At 41.2% G+C, this 24,738-nt stretch overlaps 2 protein-coding genes across 2 annotated transcripts in view; both read right to left on the bottom strand.

The window, feature by feature from the left end:
* LOC113028755 (leukocyte elastase inhibitor-like) overlaps positions 1-24,738 on the bottom strand; it is a 373,460-nt gene that overhangs the window by 30,278 nt on the left and 318,444 nt on the right. The window lies entirely within an intron of this gene.
* LOC113028750 (uncharacterized) lies at positions 13,304-20,167 on the bottom strand. The gene is made up of 4 exons (XM_080306406.1): positions 20,090-20,167; positions 17,960-18,063; positions 14,551-15,147; positions 13,304-14,199 (listed from the first exon to the last, which is right to left on the bottom strand). The coding sequence occupies exons 2-4, from the start codon at positions 17,975-17,977 to the stop codon at positions 13,522-13,524; spliced, it is 1,293 nt and encodes a 430-aa protein (XP_080162532.1). The 5' UTR covers positions 17,978-18,063; positions 20,090-20,167; the 3' UTR covers positions 13,304-13,521.

Below are 24,738 nucleotides of genomic sequence, written 5' to 3'. Positions count from 1 at the left end.
CTAAAATGTAACATTGTCAGACTGCATGACACTGACTGGCTGGTCATGGCATCACTCCGTGAGTCATAAGAGCGTCTCAGTCACAAAAGTCAAAAAGCCATTTTTGAAGCATGGCAATGAGGGAAATGGCTATACTAAAGAATGCCGTTTTCTCTGAGTTTGACGAAAAGCCAAAGATCGAGCAACTGGTCTATGGTCGCCTCGACGTCCACCTTTCATGATGCATACTAATTATGTCATGGGACTCTTGGATGTGTTGCTATAACAACGACCACGCACATTAGATGGTACTCAATTGTAATGGAAAACCAGTAGATCCGACTTGGTGCATGGTGAGTTGTGGGAAGTTGATCCAAGTAATGGAAAAGGGACTTAAAGACAGCAGCCCCTTGATCTTGTGATATAGTTCACCTCCTTCGTTATAAAACCAGAGGGTTTTCTTTGGTTTAAAGTTCTGTTGCCTACGCAATATGTGCACTACTGTTTCCCCCACATATTCTTGTTGTTTACACTGGGATTAAGTAAAGAACACATTTCTATGCTTAGGGAAAATGTTTACAAAGAGAGGCTCTTTGTTCATAATGTTCATCAATGGGGAAAATTAGCAGCCAGCACAATATCACTGCTCCAGTGCAACCTTTGACCGTCTTTTTCTGTGCTACCTTTAGGGGTCGCCACAGCAGACCATCTGCTTCCATCTCACCCTATCCCTAGCATCCTCCTCTGTTACACCCACCCTTTGCTTATCCTCCTTCACTATATGCTTCAATTTTCCCAGTGCTCTTCATCTTTTCCTTCTGCCTGGCAGCTCCAAATTTACTATCCTTCATCTGAACAAACCATCTCAGCCTTCCTTGTCTCCAAACCGCTCAGTTGCCCCTCTGATATACTCCAAATCATACATCATAGAAGAGCTGTGATGAACTATTTCCAAACAGTCTACAGCAAAGATTCACTTTACATTTTGGGCCCATGCAGCCCACTATGATCTTAAGTAAGCCGGATGAGTGAAACTCCCTTTCCTGTCAGTGTAAAGAAGTTTAACTGCACATATAATCCCTGAGATCTTAACATAAGAAAAAGAAGTACAGTTTCAACAATACATTTGACTCTTTTTACATGATAAAGAAATGCTCTTTTGGGTTTAAAATGTAAGAAATAAATGTGTAAAACTGCAGAAAAAGCTCTGTTGGCTCAATACGTAGACTGTCCTGTAACTATAAAATTGAAAAACTTTGGTTAATTGACGGAATTTGACTTTTCTTTGTTTATACTGTGAGTTCACTGTAAAAATTAAAAATTTCTATAGATAATAAAAAACATTGTGTTATTTAATTATTTATCTACTACTTCTATATATTAGTGTAGCAGGAAATGGGGAGCTCTTTATCAGTAGAAAAAGCTGTAAAATGTATAAAAATACAGTTAAAAGTCTAACATTTATATCCTCCCACGAATTTTTCAAAGCTGTCCAAAGGGCCAGATTTGAGTCTTAGGTGGGCCCATTCTGACTCCCAGGCCTTATGTTTGACACCCCTAGTCTAAACACTGTACTTTAGAACAATGATGGTCTGAACTAAATACTAATATGCTCACAACAACTATGTGAATATCCAGGTGTTTAGCAGGTGTAGGTGTTTGGCTAGCATGCTGACATTTGTCAGTGGGACACCTGCAACAGATTTTGTGGCAATTCAGATAACTGCTGAAGCATATATCATTGAAGCCCTAAGAGGTGGATGAGCTGACACCGGCTCTCCATCCTCAAAGCCACACCAGCGTACTTGACTTGAAGGGGAAGCATCATTCCTGCTATAAGTGATTACAGAATGTGATAGAAAGGTGGAGTCTATATACTCTGATAGCTTAACTATAGTGTGGAGTACCCTACCACACAAGGGTACATTAACTGTAAAAACTGGCAGCAGGCCACGATCAAAGATGCGATCAAAGCGCATTTCTTCTCCAAGCACAGAGTGCAACTGAAAATGTCTTTTTTTACAGTTACATAAGGTCGATGATTTTAATGGTAATACTGTATGTTTTCCCTTTGCATATATATCCCGTAGGTGTATCCAAATCTCTTCTTTAACAACGGTTCCTTGATCACTATGAATCATACGCACAAACTTACCTTCTTTGTATAAAACAACAATACGTTACTCATTCACTGAATCCACCTCAGCTGTCTTCTTTTCTCAGAACTCGCCCACAGACTGAACTACACCTAATTACTCAGTAGAAATCTGCACACTGTACTCATCGACTCACCGCACTTGTGTTGCCTGCAGTTTGTGAGACAGCTTAGTGTTAATGACTTCTATGCTTGAGGTCTATTTTTAATTACTACATATTGTTGTATATGATGGTTTCCTTCAGCACACATCACCAGAGCAGTGCACTCTTTTGTACTGAAGGATTACATCATTTTAGGCATTGCACTGCATCTCATTTGGTCCAGCACGGGCAGCATTGCTGGACAGGTCAGCGGGGATTGGATGGGCAGGGTGCAAACAGGTTTGCTGTATTACAGTATGAGTTGCTGCTTCCAGCTGACCCACGAGGATGGCTATTTGTTGTCGAAGGCAGCATCGTGAGCCTTTTACAGCCTCGGGCTAAGCTGCTTTCCAGTCATGTATGCCAAGGAACACGAGGCTCTCTCCTGAGTTTCCTCAGGCGCTAACAGCAGAACGTCCAGGGCTGAGGTTTTACCAACACAAGACCTGTTTTCATGAACTGGATCAGAAAGTGGGTTAGAAAGAAGCTGGCAATCCGGGCACCTCAATTTGGATCCATACTGCCATCTTGTGGTTGGAGAGCAGATATAAACAATGCTGCTGCTGTTGCAAAGTGAAAGTCTGGATCACTGTTTTACACTCTGTTTGACAAAATAAACGAGGAGAGTACCAGAGAGGTGATCATTGCACCATTTGTTATCTTAAAGGGCCACTCCACCTGTTTTACACCTGGACATATCACAGTTTGTGTTTGTGGGGAAATCTTACATGTATAAATTACATTTGTAAAAAAAAAAAAAGGGTACCCTGTTATCGTGCTTGTAAACAAACAGATCTCAGCTGTCACGGTTGAAAACATGCAATACAATAAGATTACAGTTTTGTTTCTTTTTTCTCTTTTTGTATTTACTTTCCTAAATCACACTGCATATCCTTCACATCTGCTTATATCTGTATGATTGGATGCTTGTCTTCATGCTCTTCGCCAAAACTACTGTGAAACCCAGCGATAGAAATTTCTAAAACATAAAAAAATAATTAATTTTAAAAAATTTAACGGCAGATGTGATCACGTGGTTAAGCGAAGTCCCATTATGTGGGTTTTCTTCTTGGCTTTCTTGGCATTTTGAAGCCGGATGTGATGAATGAGGATGCGTTGGCCCTGATTGTAAAACTGTAAAACTGGTTAACAACTTGAGACTGACGAGACATTAATTAGTGGACTAATTAATTTTAACGGACGCGTTATTCATTCCGTATGAACTGAAATTAGCGACTGAGCCCATAAAGTAATGTTTACTGAGGTCACAGAGCCAAGAAGTCAGGGCCCGCTTTCCCTTAGGCTTCAATATAACCAGAGGTTTTTCCACACTTTGCAGAAATTAAAAAGAAGTTAGGGTAACTCAATTCAACGCTGGCTACATTTTAGAACAGCAAAGCTAGACAATGGCAAGTGTTGTGTGGCTCGGGGGAACACATCTGATGTTACCACGGGTATGTCAGGCTTAATGCAAAAGTGTTACAAAAATAAAGGATGGAATTTGAAATGCAGTTTTAATTAAGTTTATCAAATACAGACTTTTATCAAACATGTTGATTACAAAGGGAACTTTTTTTAAAAATCGTTTTCTTAATGAGACCCTTGTGACACAGGAAGATGTCTGACCTTTCACAGTAAAGGTCTCAGCAACACAATAATGCTGAAAAGGACAGATTATAAGGTAAGTGAGTGTCTTGCCCTCATTCCTTCGGCTTTTCATATATTTTATAGTACTGCATTAAAAATGAATAATATTTAGCTGCACAAAAGTGTCTGATGAATCCCTTACACTTTATACATAATGATGATAATAGCTGGTTGGTTTCTACAGGTTGGCTACAGCAATAACGCGATCAAAGTAGCTTTACAGTGCAAGCTGTTTATGATGAAAAACACTGATTTGGCTGATTTCCCATACGAGTAAAACGTGAATTTTTAATCATTTGTGAAGTTTTACATATTGCTCACAAAAATGAGGAGGGGGGTTGAAGTTCACATCTGAGGGGGTGAAGCTTCTCTGCAGAAGTTCTGTTTCATCAGATGGTGTAGGGTTGCATCAGCAAACAGCTGGCTTCTAGTTCATCAATGAAGCATTAAACTAATCCACCGAGTTCTGTCACTGCAGATCTGAGGGCCCCAGTTTGATTAAAGGAGGGGACCGGGGAAAATGGCTTTACATAAAAGCATTATCAGTTATTTATTCAATAAATGTGATGATTACTTCAGGATAACAAAGAGGGTAAAATGTGAATAACAGACCTATCGTTACCATGAACACAAAAGAATTATCTAAACGTTACTCAGTGTTGCTCAAACGTTACTGGGACATAAAATCTGCACGTGAAGGATCATCAGTCAAATCTGGTGATAAAAAAAAGAAGAAAAACATTTCTCATCATCAAAACGTCTTTCTGCTATAACAGCTCTCAATCGGACAAAGGGACTTGATGGCCGGCGCATGCGCATCTGCCCATGCCCTCATCCACTGAAGTCCAGCGAGGAGCCATGGAGGCGGCTCTGCTGCCTGTGTGCGGCTTTAACGTGGCCACACTCGCTCGTATCGTGATCACACACGGCTCCGCCACACTCCGGTCTCAAATTCATTTACCTGGAGACGCTAGAACCATTCATAATCAGTAGCGATCACACGTGCACGCGATTGGTCACCTTCTCCCTTGCCGTGACGTATTTTTCCCAGCATGCTCTGCAAGACCAGCTCTGGCTCAAATTTTGATACACGACGCTATTAAATAGCGGTAGAGATCTTTTATTGCAAAGTAGACGTGCTCCGGTTACCCACGGGTGTAAGTGGGCAGGGGTGCATAGAGACAGTCACCGCTCTGTAGAAAGTAACGCTAACACAGGGCTATAAATAAGCCCGGACAATGAGGGGATGTTCGGCTGGTCCGATGGTGGTGAGATTTCAATTGATTGCTACAGTGAGTTACAGAACCTCTACGTTTCTTCTCTCCCCTCCCTCACCTCCGGCATTGACTAGCCTTTTGTGGGATTTAACAGACTAAACTAAAATGTGAGATATACTTAATCAGCTTTACTGCAAGTAGAAGATCAGAAAATGAATTCTGCTTTTTCCTTTTCAGGTATTTCTTTTTCCACAGATTTATTACACCTGACAGTGCAGCAGGTGTACTGCAGAGTCTCATCATCTAATACCTTCGTCTCTAAAATCTTGGCTGAATTTTCTCTACTGTTAAATCTTTGCGTTTTTATAGAACTTTTTTCTGCCACACAAGAGAGTAGGCGAGATTTATAGCATGACCTGATAGACTTCCTCTCACACCTGTACTAAACCCACAGTACAGATTTGGGCTCAGCTTGTTTTTCTCACTCAACTGTTTTGGTGGCAAAAGGGGCCTCAGAATATCACCATGACACACTGACTACGACAAAAACACTCAGAGGAATCTTATTCTGAGTGGATGAGCAGTGGCAGAGACAAGCTGATAGAAAACACAGACACAGTGACACTGAACACTGGGTCATAGAGTGTATGTATGAGAATACAGAAGCTCAATATCTATGTTGACTCATGTTTGTGTGATTTACAACAGTACTTCAACACAGCTCACACTGTTACACTGGAGGCAAAAAATAACCCCCAAAAAGAACAAAGCAGGTGATTCTATCAGCTGTAATGGTGTCATCTGTCCACAAGGTGTCAGGATTGGTCCATTCACTGTTCAATCCTTTGATATCCATGAATTTGAAACACTTCTTGAGGCTATTACATCAAAGTGTGAACATTAAAGCCAAACTTTTCTGTCTTTTTTAAGGATGTTTCAAAACCAATATTTGCAGAAATAATGCAATTTGTTGTTGTTATTATTATTGAAGATATTACAAATTATTAAACTGCTGCTGAAGCAGTTTTCATTGAATAAAAACTGAGCTGAGAGTGCTCCACCTGTCCACCTGGAGTCTGCTTCTGTCTTGGTGACACAGGTCTGTCAGTTTGGTTTAGGGATTTGATTCTGGCTTTGGATAAGAGGGGGCCTGCTTTCAAATTCCATAGGAGCCCATGTGGTCCCTAATTAACTCTATGAAAATTTATGCAGTCCATGTTTAGTTAGCAATTGATCCAGGTTTCGTCAGTGTTTTACCTATGTTACCGGCAGCTGCAATTCACAGATGTTCACTGAACACCTTATTTAGGGTCAAATAAGAGGTGTGAGAAGAAGTTTCCAAAATACAAGAAAAAGTCATTCAAACAAATTAATTCTCAGTTAAAAGCTCTGTTACATCCAGTTCGATGAGCAATATAGTGTTCTGATTATTACAGTCCTACCTGAGAAGAAATGACCTGCTCTCATTATACAGAGTGAACAAAGAAAACAAACAATGAGACCTCTCATCCAAGAAGCTTCTTCAGTTCTAAAAGCAAAGGGCTGCTTTTTTAACCCTAGTAGGAGTTGTCCCTTAAAGAAGTCCCATCATTTTTTCTGTACAGTGACCTGACAACTAAGAACAGACAGACAGCATCTACTATCTTTTAGACACTACTGGGATTTGAGCCCGGGGACCTCCGACTTACTATATTGCTTTCTCGGCTGGCACTTTAACCAACTTAGCCACAGTGCAACCTAACCTCCCACAAAGATACGTAGCTAATCAACACTGAGAAATCAGGTATGTAAAAGCTCTGCGCTACAGGATAACAGTCTGGTGAGGAGTAGTGGTGGAGACCAGGAGTGCATGCCAAAAGTACCTATGATCTCCAATTTCTAACCTCTTTGAAAAGTTGGTAGGGGATTTGCTAAGGACATAGGAAAAGAGAAGAGACATTCAGTGAGATTTGGATAGACCTTAAACTAGCCTGTCCTTAACAGTGATGTTCACCATTATGAAACTACAATTTGCATAAGATGGGCTACAAAACAAAACACTCAGTCCACACGTTGAGCAGAAATTAAATGAAGCTTATGCATAAGTTCAGTAAGGAAGATCTGTAGTCATTCATATGCCTGCTTTCCTGGGTGTTTGGTATCACATGTCAGCACAACAGGGACAAATGTCAACATAGTATACTCAAATAAAAGAAAAGAATACTTCCGCATGCCAGTAGATTTCAGGGTTTTTTTTACATCCCCCACTTTGCCATGCCAGATGTGCCACCTCCTTCAGCCACTGAGCAAGTCTTTTCATGATGTTGTGTTGACTGTTTTTCTACAAACAAGTAAAATATAATGCCTGCAAACTGTAGTTGTGTACTGTCTATGGGGGAAAGTGTCAAAAATATGTGGAACCAAAGATCCACACATCCAGATACCACATTGGTCTTTGCTGTTCACTGACAAGTGAACTGATTGTGTTCATTTTAAGCAGTTCGCATCACTGCATTAATTGGGTCCTTTTGACTGTACTGGGGGCTGTAATTCACACAGTCAGTGTCCTGTTGCCATGAATATGATCTGAAACCAGCAACTGAGCCCATAAACTCATCACTCTCTTTCCTGTACTTTCTCAAATAAAGTTGGCATTAGAAGCATGTATTTTGTTTAGTTATAACTATGAAGGCTGGTGTAATTGTATTGAGTACTGCTACTGCAAATCAAAATCAAAAATCTAAGGTTCATTGAGATGTGCGAACTTGTAGTACTTTTTTATGTTGAGACTTAAAGTTTTCATTATTATTATTATGTAGTATAAAATTTAGAATGTCATGACAAATACGTTAAACCACATAATTTATGGAAATATGCTATAATTTAATGACCAATACATTAATTGTCTTTAGTGTATAGAGATGGTGGCATTTGGACTTTGATCGATTATTATGTGCAGATGAACTGACTGAAATTTTGTATGTATGCATAACTTAAATACATACTTTTAAATATGTCACTGGCAGGACGGCTCTTTCAGGGTATCATCATAAGTTGAAAGAGATTTCCAGTGATGGTCCATCTCTCTAACAACAATCTTCTTTTCCTCCTCGAGTCTTCTTACTGCCATGATGATATCGAATGCCCTTCTCTTTGCTCTGAGGCTGACAGAGTCTGAAATGCATTTAGAACAAAGTTAGAGACCAGTTCACAAAGAACGTCTGAAGTCATAAGTGATTTTAGGTTGACAGCTGAAGCTTGTGCTTCACGTGTGCTTGTTGTTGCTGCTTAGAACGAATAAGATAGCTGCACTTAACATAAAGTCATTGTGCAATCAGCATCAAACTTTTGAATCTGTTTTTGCTCAACTTCTGCCCACTCCTTTATATCACCGACACAGTCATCCAGTTGACTGTCAGTCACTGCTAACCTAAGCTGGCTTAGAAGAGCTTTTGTGGCCCACATTAAAAAGTTGGGATTAAAAAACAAAACATTAAAGACATGTTTACTCCAAATATTTAGAACACAGAGGAGTAAGCATCTAAAAATACAATACCAATATCATTATCTTCTGATATTGGTGGGTCAGAGAGGTGGCCAGGTTGTCTAACATTTGTTGGTTCCAGTGCATGGTCATAAGAGTTAGCATGTCTGTCCTGCAAACAAAGGAAACATAATGTTACCATTTTCTCTCGTCATAGTTGGACACTTCAAATCTAGTGCAGGATTTGGCCTTCTCACATGCTTTGGACTAATGTTTTGTGGTAACTGCAATCCTTGAAAGAACGACACTGCTCCACCTCCTCTCCTAGTGTCAAACCAGCCCCATCCTGATATGCTCCACTCCATTTCACCTGGATATAAGCACACGCACACACACAAATGCACATACACACAGAGATAAAATAAAAATAAATGACTCAAAAGGTGTTTGTGTTGCTGTGAAGTGTTCAGATAACGTGATTAAAGTCAGAATTCCATATCTGACATTTGAAATCATTGACTTTGGCATGAAATACTGAAAGAAATGGCTTCATGCTAAGAAGGTGCTGGAGCTCTGGACAGCTTTTTGTTACTCTTTCACGTTACGGCCAATACTCGCAGACAACATCCATGCAGAAAAAGTGATATGTCTATTGGCCAGCTTTTGTTGCAGGTACAAGGCATAAGCAAAAATGTCACCCCTGTACATATTTAGAGCACTGAGCAGCACTCCATACCTACACACTGCAAGCTCCAGTCCCTCCTCATCTACCTTGCTGCTGGATCTTTGGGAGGTCTCTCTGGCTGCTGACCACTCCCCTCCACAAACACCTCGTCCACAGACCTAAAATGCATTTAATTGCTGCTGACAATGATTTACGCAATCTCCTCAGGGTTAAAGGTTACCGTAATTCTATCTATGTAATTATAGTGTTCAGTCTTACATGTCTGGATGTGCTGTGCATGTAGTGCGCACATCGTCCCACATCTTCATCCTTTGCTATGAAGCTGCCGTCAAACATGGCCTGTTCCTCACATCTGAACAAAACAGCAATACATAATACATAATGATACAAACATTGCTACTACACATATTTTGCTGTACCCAGCTACATTCTTGAAATGGTAATGCTTGCGGTTTCCATCCACTGAAATTGCAAGCATGTCTGGGGCACATGCATGACATGTGAAGGGATCCTCCTTTAAAATCTTGTCTAATTCATATCTCACGGCTTCCCACTCAAAACAACCTGTCTGACAGTGGAGATCTTCCCCATCTGGTTTAAAATGAAAGACGTCAACAGAAAACAAATACGCTATAAGTGACTTTTAAATCCCCAATAAGATTCTGTGGTCTGTTTAATGTGCTTTTGTGTCAAAACAAATGACTTTCCTGTTTCTCTGTACAGATATTTCAATTAATTAATACATTAAATGTATGGATTTGTGTCCATACAATCTATATCTTCAAATTATCTTGAGTGAAACAGCACTGACCCTTATGTGAGTGAGTCCTGGTTGATCTTGACCCCGCATAGAGTCCATTTCCATCTTTGTCTCTTTTTTTCCAGTTTACTGTTGGTTCAGGTGGTTTCACTGGTACTGGAGCTTTCTTTTGCTTCAGCTCACCAAGTAAGTCATCAAGGTGTTAAAGCTCATCAATTAGTTCCTGCTGATCAGTCAGATTATCTAGGACAATTAAAGGTTGTTGAATTTTGAAGTCACTCTTGGGAATAAGCAGAAACACACACACACACACACACACAGAGAGAGAGAGAGAGAGAGAGACCAATAGAGAGGCAGAAACAAAGACAAACAAATAAGGGCAGCAGTAAGCACAAAAGACTGACGTGGTTCTTAAAAGTGCCTTTGGGAGTTTTTCAAAAAGCAGATTTAGGAAGCACTAATAGGCTGATTGATGAAGAACTGTTGAGAACATTTTTCTTTGTTTTTGATGCAAGTTACCCAAAGTCATGCGCCTGGGTTCGGGAATTCCTTCACACTAGCATCTATCCCAGGAATACATGAATCCCAGGACATGAACCAAATATGATCAAATTAATGAGGGCTCGTTTAGCTCTGATGGAAGCGTAAAATGTCGCTCACAAAGGTGTATGAAATGATCTGAGAGGGAGATTCCCTCTTGCCACTTTTCCCAAGTGTTGATGTATGTTAAGCACTGAAAAATCATCAATTCATCCGTTTTTTAAAGTTAAAAGTTTTTACATGTAATTTGTTCTAAAAATAGAGCTGACTTTACATAGCATGTCTTCATGTTTGTTAACATGTACATGTGCTGTAACCAAAGACTGATTTTGTCATGAACTGGCTGTGTGGAGGCAGATGAGGACCCAAACACAAAACTCACGGAGACAAAAAGCTGAACTCAAAATCACTGCTTTATTGCAGGCTTCACAAAGAAACAGAGCTAAACTGGGAATGCTAACTGAGGGAACACAGAAAAGCACACAGGTTCAGCGAGGAGACATTGACAACACGACACCAAACTGAGGGAGACATGCACATAAATACACAGAGGGTTAACGAGGGAAGTGGGAGCACACGGGAAACACAGCTGACACAGATAATCATAACAAGACACGGCAGGAGTAACACAACACTGATGGGAGACTGTCAAAGTAAAACAGGAAGTACACAGAGGTGCAGACAGGAGGAGAGAGAGAGACAGGAGAGCACAGGCATAGCGGGCTGGGGAAACATGGAATAACATACAAGGAGGGGAGACGAGGGCTCACAGATACACAGAGGGGCACAGGGGGTAAAAGTCACAAGGGGAAATCAAATAAGAAACAACTTAACAGAGCAACCCAGGAAGCATGGCCTAAATAAAGAACAAAATACAAAAAGACATGAAAACTAAGAATGCTGGGCCAACATGACCCGGGATCATGACAGATTTGAAGTAATGGATATAATATAATGAAGTATATACTTTTATGTTAATTGCATTTTACTTTCATTGATATATTTTTTATGAATTTTGGTGTCTATGTTCTGTGCATCACATGACAATAAAAAGATTTTTTTAAACAATCTGCTTTGGATCTAGTTTTTTATAATAAGTAGAAATCTTATGTTATGGTTGACGTGGAGGACTCACACGAAGCGCCTTGAGGCGACTTTTGTTGTGATTTGGCGCTATATAAATAAAATTGAATTGAACACGCAGGAATCCGAAGTTAGAAGCTCACAAGGAATTTATTTACATGGTTCTCAGGGTGTATATAGAAAAGGTGCAGAGATAGTGCTATGTACAAAAGTGGGGGGACAGGGCTCCAGGGAAATCCAGGGGAAAAGGCACTCGCTCCTTTCAAACAATCCACGCACACAGTCAGGCTCTCTCTCTCTGACACTCACCACACAGGATACAGGTAAACAGTCCAGGGATGCGAGTCAGCAAAGAACAGCAGTCACTCCCTGGCTTAAATGCTGGCCACACTAATGAGGCTCGGGTGTTGTTTCCTCTGAGGGGCGTGGCTGAGGGCGTGAGCCCGCAATGAGTTCCGCCTCAGCGAGAAAAAGAACGAGAGAGAGAGAGAGAAAGGCAGAAACAGCTGATCAGCGCCCTGCTGATCCTGGCTGTGACATTTTAACCCAAACGTTAATTGTAATATAACCCTTGTGATGGGTTTGAGTTTCGACCCAATTTTTGGTAACCTCAGCTTGGTCAATTTAACACAATTTTTGGACAGTTATCGTAACCCAGTGTGCTGGGTCAAACCAGTAACCAAACCCTGTTAAATTGAAAAAAGCCAGCGTTGGCTCGGTCCATATTTGACCCAGCGTTTGGTTACAAATTAGATCATTTTTAACCCAGCATTTTTCCGTGTGGTATATTTGAACTGGGACGCTCTCAACCAGTTGTGTGTGCAGTAATTTAAAGACTGAAATTGTGCCTAAAAAGGATCGGATTATAATAGTTGGTGATTTTAATATTCATGTCTGTTGCCCTGATGGTCTGCTGGCTCAGGAATTTTTAAATTTATTCAGTCATTTTCCGTTTACAGTCCGTTGAAGGCCCTACACATCAGCAGGAGCACACTCATGACCTGGTGTTATCATATGGTTGTAATTGACATTTCTCGTGTGCATGAGTTTAAAGTTCACACTCCACCCCGCCGCTGCTCTCTTCTCCTCCACTTTTATGAAGAAAATCTTTACCCTGAGATTACTTATTGGGCCCACCCCAGATGAGCTTCCAGGAAACCTGTACTCAGACCATGAACCCTGTGAACCCATTAAAAACCAGGCTCTCAAAACGTGTTCCTCAGCCCTGGTTAAATGAATCAACCCGAGCAGTCAGGCGTCAGTGTAGGAGAGCAGAGTGAAAGTGGAAGAAAGACAATTTGCAGGTTTCTTTTGAAATGTTAAAAGAATGTTGGAAATTTGATCAGAATACGGTGAAAATGAGAGAAACAGATATTTTTCTCAGATCATTGTGTTAAATTGTCATAATCGCCGTGTTCTCTTTAAGACTATCAGCTCTACTCTAAACAACCCTGAAAGCCTCTGCTGACACGTGTCATCAGTTCCTTTCTTTCTTTGTAAACAAGGTCGAGTCTGTCAGGTCAGCAATAGAACTTCCTACAGATGACCCATCAGTGTTTATTCCATGACTGTAAACATGTTTCCATTTGTCACTTCAGTCTTTACTCTGAAATACAGGAAATGACATCATGGCTCAAAATTTTTGTCGTTCAAACAATTCTTTATTTAACATTTTTTTAACTTTATTTAACAAAATACATTCAATAAAAACTTGAGAACAGGAAACTGATTTTTACTCCAACCACTGAAAAAAAAAGGTAACGACTGAACACAAACACTACAGAGGAACAATTTATAAAGATTAACATTGAACTACAGGAACAGTTTGATTCACAGCCTCATTTGAACTTTAAGGAGAGCCGACCTGAACTCTGTGGAGCCTGATCTCCAGGGTTTTAAGTTGGACTCTGAAACCAGAGGATGTTTCTCTCTCTTCAGAGTCACTCTGATCCTGTGATGGGAACGATTTCAGCCCTGCGTGATCGCGCTGATGTTTGCACAGAGCAGATGATGAAGTGAATGTTTTGGCACAGTGGTAACAGTGAAACAGTTTATTAGTAACGTGGGATCGTTTGTGTGCAGAGTATGAACTGAGATTACTGAAGCTCTTGTCACACTGCTCACAGCTGTAGTTTCCTTCCATGTGTGTACGTTCATGCTCGTTACGACTACCTGACTGTGAGAAGCTTTTGTCACAGTGTCTGCACTTGTATGGTTTCGCTCCTGTGTGGACTCGTTTGTGTCTTTTAAGGTTACCTGCAGTGGTGAAGGATGACCCACACTGATCACAGAGGTGCTTTTTGACCCCACTGTGAAAGAGTTCATGTTGTTTTAACTCAGCTGATGTGGGGAAGCTTCTCCCACATTCTTTGCAGTATTTCAGTTTGTCTCCAGTGTGTTTACGTTGATGTATTTTTAGGCCGGCTTGCTGACTGAAAGTTTTTCCACAGATGTCACAACGAAAGTCTTTCCCACCACCACAGCGATGACAGGGTTGAGAAGTGGATCCATCTGTGTCGCTCTGCTTCTAAACAAAGACACAAAGACAGTGTAAGTCAGTCCTTCAACACTTTTATCCTGAAAGTCGCCTGAAATAAAGAGCATCTCTGCAGACGTCCAATTACATTTTACTGTTTCGATTAACACACTCAGTTTACTGGGCTACAATAACTACAATACTACCACCATAATACTACAGCAATACTTATTTAATATTACAGTAACCTCTGACTTACACTTAAATGAAATGAAAACCTGAATAATGGCTCAGAGCTACTCTTCGGTGCAGTAGAAGTGCTAACATGCTAACACAATTTAATGAGCAGACTTGTTCCAAACAGTCAGACTGAACTTACAAGAATAAAATAAAAATACAAACCTCACAGTAACTGCACTTGTAGAGTCTCTTTCTGGTGTGGATCTGTTGGTGTTGTCTCAGGTACTGTGGAGTTTTAAAAGTCTTCTCACACAGGTCACATTGATAAGGTCTCTCCTCAGTGTGGGTAAACATGTGGCGTTGTAACTGTGCGTCTGTTGTAAAGTATTTGCCACACTGATCACACCAGTACACATCTTCTCCGGAGTGAATGCGTAGGTGTATATTTCGGTACCCTAGCCGGCTGAAGGTTTTTCCACAGATGTCACAGCTGTATGCCTTAACTCCAGAGTGGGTAACTAGATGTCTCTGTAAGTGGCTACTTCGAGTAAAAGCTCTGCCACACTGATCACAGCTGTAAGCTTTAACTCCACTGTGGACGACTTGGTGTGTTTTTAGGGCATTCTTCCAGGAAAACGACTTTCCACACAAGTCACAGCTGAACGGTCTCTCTCCAGTGTGGATGAGCTGATGTTGCTTTAGTTTAAACTTCCAGGTAAAATCCTTCCCACACTCGTCACAGGTGTTTTTTTTCTCTCTCTTTCTTCTGTGAGGTTTGTCGGCCTCCTGAGAGCGCTGACTTCTCGGTCCATGTTGGTCCTGCAGTGACAGAGATACAAGCAGAGGCAGTGAGTGAAATGCAGTCATTGAACAAACTGAAGCTTCAAACTCCCTCCATTAACACTAGTCAGGGCTCGCAAAATTTCAAAATCCCTGGTAGCCCTTTGGGCAGGGACTCAAAACAAACAAAACATGAAACACAAATTACAACATTGTATAAAAATTACAATCATCAACTCAAATACTTGGTTCTAATTGAACAGAAATTTCTATGAACTTGTAAGAACTGTGTAGAACATGAATCAGTCTGTGTCAGATCCTGAATTCAAAATTTCCACTGAAGTCACGGGTAAGTGACAAGTGGAACCAAGATCTAGGACATTTGCTTTTTGAAGTTTGCAAAGACTGCTAAATTTTGCCAGTGGTAGTTCACTCTTTACAACATAGTACGCTGTTCTAAACAGATTTTTCAGGTTTATTTTTAGTATGTTATTTGCAATTGTTGTTTGTTCTGGGAAAGATATTGCAGACTGAGCAATAATGCATTTCTTGCATTTCTCATGGGTTCTAATGGGGGCCTTTCTTAAAATTACTGGTCCCAGTAACAAAGGCGCTTGTCGACTCAGAAATCGAGGGAAAACCAACAACACACCCGGCAGAACATTATGTTATTTATACAGGTGCACATAAGTGGTCCGCATGTGCGCATTCGCTGTCAAAATAAAAGACGCGCACCAGATATGAAGTTGCAACGCGCGTGTGGCGGGGCGTGGCCTGCGGTGCCGTGCAGAGATGGCGGACGCACCTGCACGGCATCCGCAATCACGCCCCGCCGAATTAAATATTGTACTGGGTCCTGTGGTTGTATTGTTGTGATAGTGTTGAGCGGGCAGCGGGAGAGCTGCAGCTCTGTGAGTATTGTGGACAGCAACCGTCAAAGCTTTAATAAAAAGCATCAAAATGCCACTGGGTCTGCCGTGTATGTTTACAGCGCGTTTGCGTCCATATAAAAAGCACTGTTTTTGTCCGCTAGAGTGGGATTTTCACGGCACATTCCGCACCACATCTCTGTGCGTTCATCATTTGTTTGAAGCCAGCTCACCTCCTGCAACCACTTTTCCGAGAATACGTGCTTCTTTTGTGGTTTGGACTCCTTCTGACATTTCTTTGGAGGTGGAGGAAAACCAAAGTAATTGCTTAAAGGAGCTTCTTCAACATCTTTAAGAGTTCTAAACAAATGTCTGTCCTCCTCCAGAAAATCTTATGTATGCAAACACGCGTTGCAACATCTTATCTTGTGTGCGCTTTTTATTTTGACAGCGAATGCGCACCTGCGGACCACTTATGTGCAGCCCTGGTTATTTAGCTCGTCATATTGCAGCCACAGAAATTCTTTTGTCCATGAAACCATAAAGCTGCACTGTCTTATTTGGCTCAGCAGAACTGAAATATAAATCCTGCTGCTTTTACACACGCACTCACATAAGCTCAGCGATTCTCTGCGCGATCAACCTCTCACATGTTTAAGCTTGCTGCGGGAGATTTCACTTGTCATGTTTGCATAGTAAGCTAACGATTAATAAGACGATGTCAGAGGAATTGGTGCACAAATTATCATCACTCACAGATCAGTGCTGTCGCTCTCTATACACAGTTCGCGCGATTGCAAAGTAAAACCAAAAAACAAGCGCAAATTCAAACGCAATTTCAATATGTCACATATTGACAGTGGCTCACCGATGCCAAAGACATAATTACCCAGCTACATTTCCAAAAGAATGTAAAAGCATTGACATATATTTTTCCTTCCTATGATAGCCCGACGGGCAGGGCAGAGATAGATTTTGGTAGCCCGACTGGAAAAATCGCTAGCCCCGGGACGTCAGGCTAGCGATTTTGCGAGCCCTGCTAGTTTTAAACCTGAAGGTGGAGTGTGGCACCAAACACCTTAAAGGTCCCCTATCCCCACCTACTGGTAGTAGTACACATTACATCCAACCTGGTGTTAAAGATAATTAATCATTGTTCAAACACTCTAAAATCATTCCCATCCCTCCTACTTGTACACAAATATTAATGCTAACACTCAGAATAGTAATAAATGTTGTGGCAGGTAATTTCAAATGCAGCGATTCTATCAGCCCAACAAACATCAGTAAACACACAAACTGTTTGTGTGCAGTTTGTCTCACAATGTGATTTAAAGACTGCAGTAAAATCCTCTGCAGGTTAGTGCAGGATAAGCAGGCAAGTTTACTGTAATGTGATGGATTTAAGTAAAGAACAGTGTGTGACTGGTGCACAGTGACTGTGGTGCTCATGTCAGAGTTAGATTACATCAAGTGTAGCAGAGATTAACTTAAACTTAAGCTCATGATGCTGACATTCATTCACTGAGCTCCACCCACATACCAACAGTTTAGTGTCTAATATAAAGACAGTGTACTGTCAGTGTAGAGAAAGGAAATCAGCCAGGACAACTCATGAAACATCTGCTGACATCTGGATGAATTCACAGAGAGCAGCATGTCAGCTGATCACAGCCTGTACATTAAAAAAATCTACTGGAGCTCTCAATAGAAATGATTGTGAGCTGTGACCCTTTTCCCCACACTGAGCCACTACAGCTGATGTTAGGGTTGAATCCTGCTGAATCCCACTTTAACATCTTCCCTGCTCATTTTGATGTTTAGAGGCAACGTCACCGTCTAAGATGTAGGCATTGTATACATTGTATACATTATTTCTACATTACATTAATATTGCACACGGTTCTCTTAGTTTAGCATAAAATATACATATCAGTACTTCAGCTTTTAATGGAGTATTTCTTAACACTAGTATCTGTCACCTTCTGTGTTGAGCTCATTGTTTTCTCTGCAGTGGCTGAGCTGAGTCCAAGTAGCTGAAATTTCCTCTGCTGCTCCGTCAGACTCTTCTCCTCCTCCTGATCAGCTGGGACAGAAAACAGAACTTTGTTAAGCTCCACACTGCACTGAAGAGTCAAAGTGTCTCATATGTTCATCTGAGAACACACAGAACACATTTTAGCTTCCTTGGGTGGACAACTTGTTTGAAACAAACACAAAAGGTTTGAGCACCGATACCAAATTCAGCAGTATGGCACACCAGTACCAGGAGAGCAATTAACTATGTGCACGTTAGCATATGCTACTTCCGGTGCGGAAACTCCTGTGGGGAGCTTTGTTTCCGGTGTCCTATTCGCGCCTGGTTTACGGTCCAAAACAAGTTAAACAAATGAATGAATCAAGTGGCGATTTACATTTCTATAGATGTCTTGGGCATTTACCCAATATATCTGTAAATGATGTTCATCGACTTGTCGATATTTTCCCCCCGCGCCTCAGAGCAAAAGAGAAAAGGGATTCAAATGTTATATTTCTCAGCTGTCCCTCGTTTATTGCGGGTGTTATGTTCTAAAAATAACCAGCGATAGGTGAAATCAAGTAGACAATTTTATTTTTTGACAGTGCAAAACGTTTGGTGGACATCGTGGACATACAGTACTGCACTTCAGAGTCACACTGCTAGCGATCGATGCAGCGATTCTGTACTGTACAGGAGAGACGTCACGGAGGAGATCGTCTGCAGCGATCAGGACGCAGGACACAATGTGACGTAAAAAAAAAAGCATGCAAACTTGCACTAAAAAATCCGTGAAACAGCGAGGTGAAAGGTGAACCACGTTATAGCGAGGGACCGCTGTAATTTTGAAGGTAAGTCACAACATACCCTTCGTAAATACTAATGTATAGAAACCGTTACCAGCAATCATTCATTTTTTGTGTGGCTTTTTTCACGGTTTGTTAACATGCTGTGTAGGTGTGTACTTGACTAGCTGATATCGACATAATGGGGGCAACATCTGGTTTGACTATTCTTCACCTGTAGTTTGAATGCTGAACATTTGCCTGTTTAAATCATAAGACCAGTCACTATACAGAGATGTGCTTCTGAATGTGGACGATGTGTCTTCTGCTGCAGTAATGCAGTTCTGCTTGTGTTGAGTGATGTAAACAACTGATCGATCTAAACTCTTTAAACGTCAAAATTGATCATTAGATTTTTTTATGACACAACAGCGGTGAGTGTTCCCACCTTCTGCTCTTTGTAACTTAACGCAATCTTTCCGTTTTCGAGTTTTGGACATGATTTTGGAGTATATCTTCGCAGTAGCGATTGACCGCAAAGTAAAGCTACCGGAAATGCACAACCCCACATCCGGTCTCAAACCAGGAAGTTAGCATTGTCTCGTGCACATAGTCAATTTCTCTTTGAAAAAGGCCCTGGCAAAGAACGAAAACAGAACAATCAATGGGTAGAGTGTTTCCCAACCACTGTGCCGCGGCATATACGTGTGCCGTGAGAAATGATCAGGTGTGCCGTGGAAGATTATCCTATCTGGTCAGCAAAGAGGCACAGAAAAGAAGATCAGACACCAGCGAGGGAGGATAAGAAAGACAGACGCAACAACATTGTCATCCCCTATGTAGCCGGTGTATCAGAAAAACTTCAAGCAACTTAAAGAAGTCCAGACGCTTTTCTTTGCAAGCTCCTTTGACAACATGTTGGGTCTTTTGGAGCCGGAAGTGACCTTATATGGATGAACGGTGGTGCTAGCTAGCTTGGTTAGCAAGCTGCATTCATAAACTGTGCAGGTGCCACAGAGATGCTAAGTAGCCTTAATAACAGATTAATAAAATAACAGAAACTCTGATTACAATGAGCTCATTTAAAAGCTTTCTTCTAATAAAATTATTTTCTTCTCTGTTTCACAAATTTTTTGCTGATATCTTTCTGTGAACTAGTTTATAGCAGCTTGATTTAATTTAGTCAGATTTTTTTCCCAACTGGTTCACAAAAACTTGAGAAGAGACACCAAGGAGAGCAACAGAAAGACTCATTCAGGAGCTAAACTCAAGATTAACTAAACTCGGATTAACATTAGCTCGGTGCTTACCTTTAAATCAGTCTTGACAATAATCTGAGAGAAAAACGCCATAAAGCGGGAACTCGGCTTCTTCTTCTTCTTCTTTTGGATTTTTTGGGCGGTTAAAGCTTTAAGGCGCATTACCGCCACCTGCTGGACTGGACTTTTCATGTCCCAAACATCATCAATTGGCCACAAATTTGTTGGAGTTTCTGTTAATAGAAAAGATGGAATTCAAGGATCTTGTTATTTGGTTTCTTTGTTTTCACCATTTACTCTACAATTTTCTGCCAGTGTATAGCAAACCCCACAGCTCAAATCAATGAAGAATTTAGTATTTTTAACATATTGCTTAAGCTGGAACCAGCAGCTATATAGGCCTAATTTTTAATCCAAACATGTGATAGAGGTTTACCACCAGGAGAAGCAGACTGTAAATAAAAGACTGTGCTACTGAAAACCGTTAGTCTGACTTTGGATTGTAAATATGTTTCCATTTGTCACTTTTGTATTTGTATATGCAGTAGCGTTTTTTGATACGGGCGACACGGGCGGTTGCCCGGGGCGGCATAGTGGTGGGGGGTGGCATCACGGGCATCGGCAAAAAAATAAATAAAATAAAAAATAGCTCGTAGCTGAGAACTCCCGCGGCAGATAGTAGGGGCGGCATTTCAACATTAAAAACTCCAAAGAAATCTAGTGGCTTTCGTGTGTTGAAAATCCCTCACTCTGTTAAAAAATTGACAGATTGATTGTGCATCCAAGTTGTGTGCTAAGAAAACACATACAGATCATTCAGTTGGCTCTTACTTGCAAGACAGTTTGGACATCATTCATTTGCTATCTGATCCTCTGCTGGACGACACGAGAGGCTGAGACCACTGAAGACTGTCATCAGAACTGTCTAAATTATCTGAATGGAAAGAAAAAGGTTTGAAAAGGGTTTATTTGTACCATCAACTACTTACAGACTAACAAAGAGCATCAGGAGAAGAAAACATGGAGTAATAACATGAGCAGCAACCAGCAGAGGGTGCACTATCCTTCAGGTGAGCTGCTGAGCAAGGTGAGCTGTAACGTCCTTTAAATATTTGAGCAGAAATGCTGCAGCATTCACAGGTTTCCTTCTTGAAGACATGTGATCTGACAGGCTGAACGTTTCCTTGGTCCAAAAGAAGAAAAATCTGATTGAAAGTTTTAACCTTCTCAAGGCAGGCGTTGTAGATTTGCAACAGTTAAAAGCTAACAACCTGATTACCCCACATACATATTTTATGAGTTTTTCTTTTACTCAGAAGTACCACTGCACTTATTCTTTTGTGCATTAGCAACAAAAACTTAATTTGAGCCTGAGAGGCTTAACAGGGAGAACAGCTGGACAACATATGGAGACACAAAGAAATGAGAGGTTAGGGATTAGCCAGCAATGGAGGGTAAAGGTGATTGCGAGAACTGTTTGAAAAAGGCTTCGGAGACACAGGTGAGAATGAAACGGTTTCAGGTGACAGAGAGGCAGGATTTCAGGGGCCACATAGAAACTGTTGAACCTGTTACCCCATAAGTCTTTGTCTGTGGAGGTTCTCAGTCATCCAGGTCATGGTAGGCTAAGGAGCTTGGAAAGAAAAGAGACTGGACTTCTTTAAGTTCCTTGAAGATGTTTCAAACCCCATTCTGAGAAGCTTCTTCAGTTTTAAAACCCAATGGTGGAGAGTCCCAGGTATTAATCAGAATTTTCTTCAAACACGACCTCCCGGTCCACTTCAGACCCAGCCACACACTCTGACACAAACTACTTGATCCCAACAACAAAACTCCCAAACACAAACTAAACAATATAGTGTTTGGTGTGCAGTACAGCGAGGAGTGCTCAGACCTATACATGGGAGAAACCAAACAGCCATATAATTTGGACCAAGAACGATTTCAGTTGTCAAATATTCGTCATTTTTTCTCACATTTTTCTCACATTTTTTTTTCCCTTTCCAATTTTCAAAAATACACAATGGCAGTAAAACAATATCAACATCCATTGTGTGTGTGTGTGTGTGTGTGCGTGTGTTTTCTTGCCTTGTCTCCTCACCATATAGAGTTGTGACAGACTTCCTGTTTCTGGCTTTAATCCCTCCACATAGCTACATTGCATTTTGCACACCCACTGCTGACTTTACCATCTTCATTACTTCAAACTGAAATCAATCTTCTTCTTTGTGCTTTGTCCAGGCTGCTTTTTTCCTCTGGCTGAGTTGTGTCTTTTGTCACCGCACACCTTCCCATTGCTTCAGCGATCGGGGTTTACAGTTGGGGATGACCTTCCAGCCGATTTCTCAAATGTGTTGCTACGAGCTCCTTTGAGAGCTCAGTAAGAAAGAGCCATCATGCACTGCTGATGTAAAAATGGCCATTCTTGAATTCAAGGTGCTGAGCAGTTGAAAAGGTGTAGTGTGGCAATGTAAACTTGTACCACAGCACCATGGGCCACCTCTACAGCAGCCACTCCTTTCTTGTTGACATAGCTGACTATGGTAAGGCTTCCATTGAATCCAAACTCTGTGCTGTAAACCTCGCAGGACTCAGAAGCCTTCATCAGAGGAAGGATGTCTGCCTTGTTCTATTGTAGAGTCCCCACAATAGTGTCTTCAGGGGACACCGTGGAAGAGTCACATTGGAAAAACGTAATCTGTGGTGATGTTGGTCTTGTGTTTCTGAGTCTACTACACAATGTGAATAACACAACATGTGTGATCTCAGGCTCAAAGAACGATCAGCATAGTTTTTCCAACCTGTTTCTCCATCTTCTACAACACCTGATTCATCTTCTCAGTCATGTGACCTGCCTCCGTCATCCAAAGGTTCCCCTGAGTGGGTCCTGCAGGTTCAGGGATGGACTGGAAGGAGACAGCATGGGGAGGGCCTGAGAGAAGTCCACGCACAAGCAGCAGTGTAATACTGTGATTTTACTATTGGTTCTTACAGCTGCGTTATTGAACATGGAGTTTCCTCTCAGTGTGTCATGTTTTTATTAGACCTGAAACTCATTCGGAATATTTGGCCTCGTGGATATCATCTTGCTCTCTACATAATTTGGACTGTTTGAAGCTCGAGCAGCTCATAAAATTGAAGGTTTTTAATTTGATTAAGAGTGAGTCAGAAGCTTCATTGAAGCCAGTGTTATTAATGATTTTTATTGCTCTTTGTTGTAATATATATATTGGTTAGAAATGCTCTTCATTAAGGACACCACCTGTCACCGGTTTAATAGCATGCAGTTCCTCACTGTGACCACCTGAGGGCAGTAACATGTCATCAGTCAGTAAATCTCTGCTGACAGTGTCAGTGATTCTATCAGTTTAATAATATCTGTGTTCACATATAAAGCATCATTATCACACTAATGAACATTAATCAATCAATCAATCAATCTTTATTTATAAAGCACTTTTCATACAAAAAAAAAATGTAGCACAAAGTGCTTTACATAGTTAAAAGCAGCCCACCCCACCCTCCAACTCACTCCCCACACTCTCATTAACATAAATGATGTGAATACACACATATCCCCCCTTCCCCCCCCCCCCCCCCCCCCCACACACACACACACACACACATACACACACGCGCACACTTAAAGAGTAAAAATTGGGCTGGGCTCGCATGAGCCAAGTGAGGAAACACTATAACAGGGAGCCGTTTGCACCGGGAGCCGGTCACAGACCGCAGCCTCCAGGCTGGGCACACAGCAGGAGGGAGGCAAAGGAGCCCCCCAGCCAGGCTGAGAGGACCCCCAGAGACCCAGCAGCCACAGTCGATCACAGCCCCGGTGCAGAGAGCGCCCTCTGAGGAAACACTGGAGATATGACACAATAGGATATATACAGGGTAAAATGATAAAATAAATAAGAACAGGATACAATATAAATATAAATATAAATAGAGTAAGAAGGTTAAAAAATGAATAAGAATAAAATCAATAAATATTAGGTAAAGTCTAAATTAATAATAGAATAACAGGATAGAATAAATAAGCATAAAATAAATAAACGCTAAGTAAAAGCTAAATTAAAAAGGTGGGTCTTGAGCCTGTTCTTAAAAACATGTACGTTCTCTGCGGCCCTGAGCTCCTCCGGCAGGCTGTTCCACAGACGAGGACCATACCACTGAAAAGCTGCCTCTCCGTGAGTATGTGTCCTGACTTTAGGAACGATTAAAAGGCCAGTACCAGAGGACCTCAGGGTCCGTGAGGGTTCGTATGGTAAAAGCAGATCTGAGAGATAAGAAGGCCCAAGACCATTAAGACATTTAAAAACCAATAAAAGAACTTTAAAATCGATCCTGAAACACACGGGGAGCCAGTGCAGCGATTCTAAAACCGGTGTAATGTGGGCCCGCCCTCTGGTCTTCATCAGCACACGAGCTGCCGAGTTTTGCAAAAGTTGTAAAGTTGAAATATTCTTCTTAGGAAGACCAGAGAGCAGGGCATTACAGTAATCAATGCGACTGGTAATAAAAGCATGCATCAGCATCTCCGTGTTGGCCCGAGAGAGAATAGGGCGGACTCTGGCTATATTTTTTAGATGATAAAATCCAGTTTTGGTTACATGTTTAGTATGTGGGATAAAACCAAGCTCAGAGTCAAAAATAACACCCAGGTTTTTCACTTGTAGCGAAGGACATAGTGAAAA

The sequence above is a fragment of the Astatotilapia calliptera genome, chromosome 9 (genome assembly GCF_964374335.1).
Source record: "Astatotilapia calliptera chromosome 9, fAstCal68.1, whole genome shotgun sequence".
In the NCBI taxonomy this organism is placed as follows: Eukaryota; Metazoa; Chordata; class Actinopteri; order Cichliformes; family Cichlidae; genus Astatotilapia; species Astatotilapia calliptera.
Note: the sequence above shows the minus strand (reverse complement) of the source record. Positions and strands in the feature narration are given on the sequence as shown.

Bases quoted from the DNA above. Each gene is read 5' to 3' on its own strand.
- LOC113028750 (XM_080306406.1), bottom strand. The intron at 14,200-14,550 runs GTTTGTATTTTT...GTCTTTGTTTAG, and splicing joins ACAAGTGCAGTTACTGTGAG to AAGCAGAGCGACACAGATGG.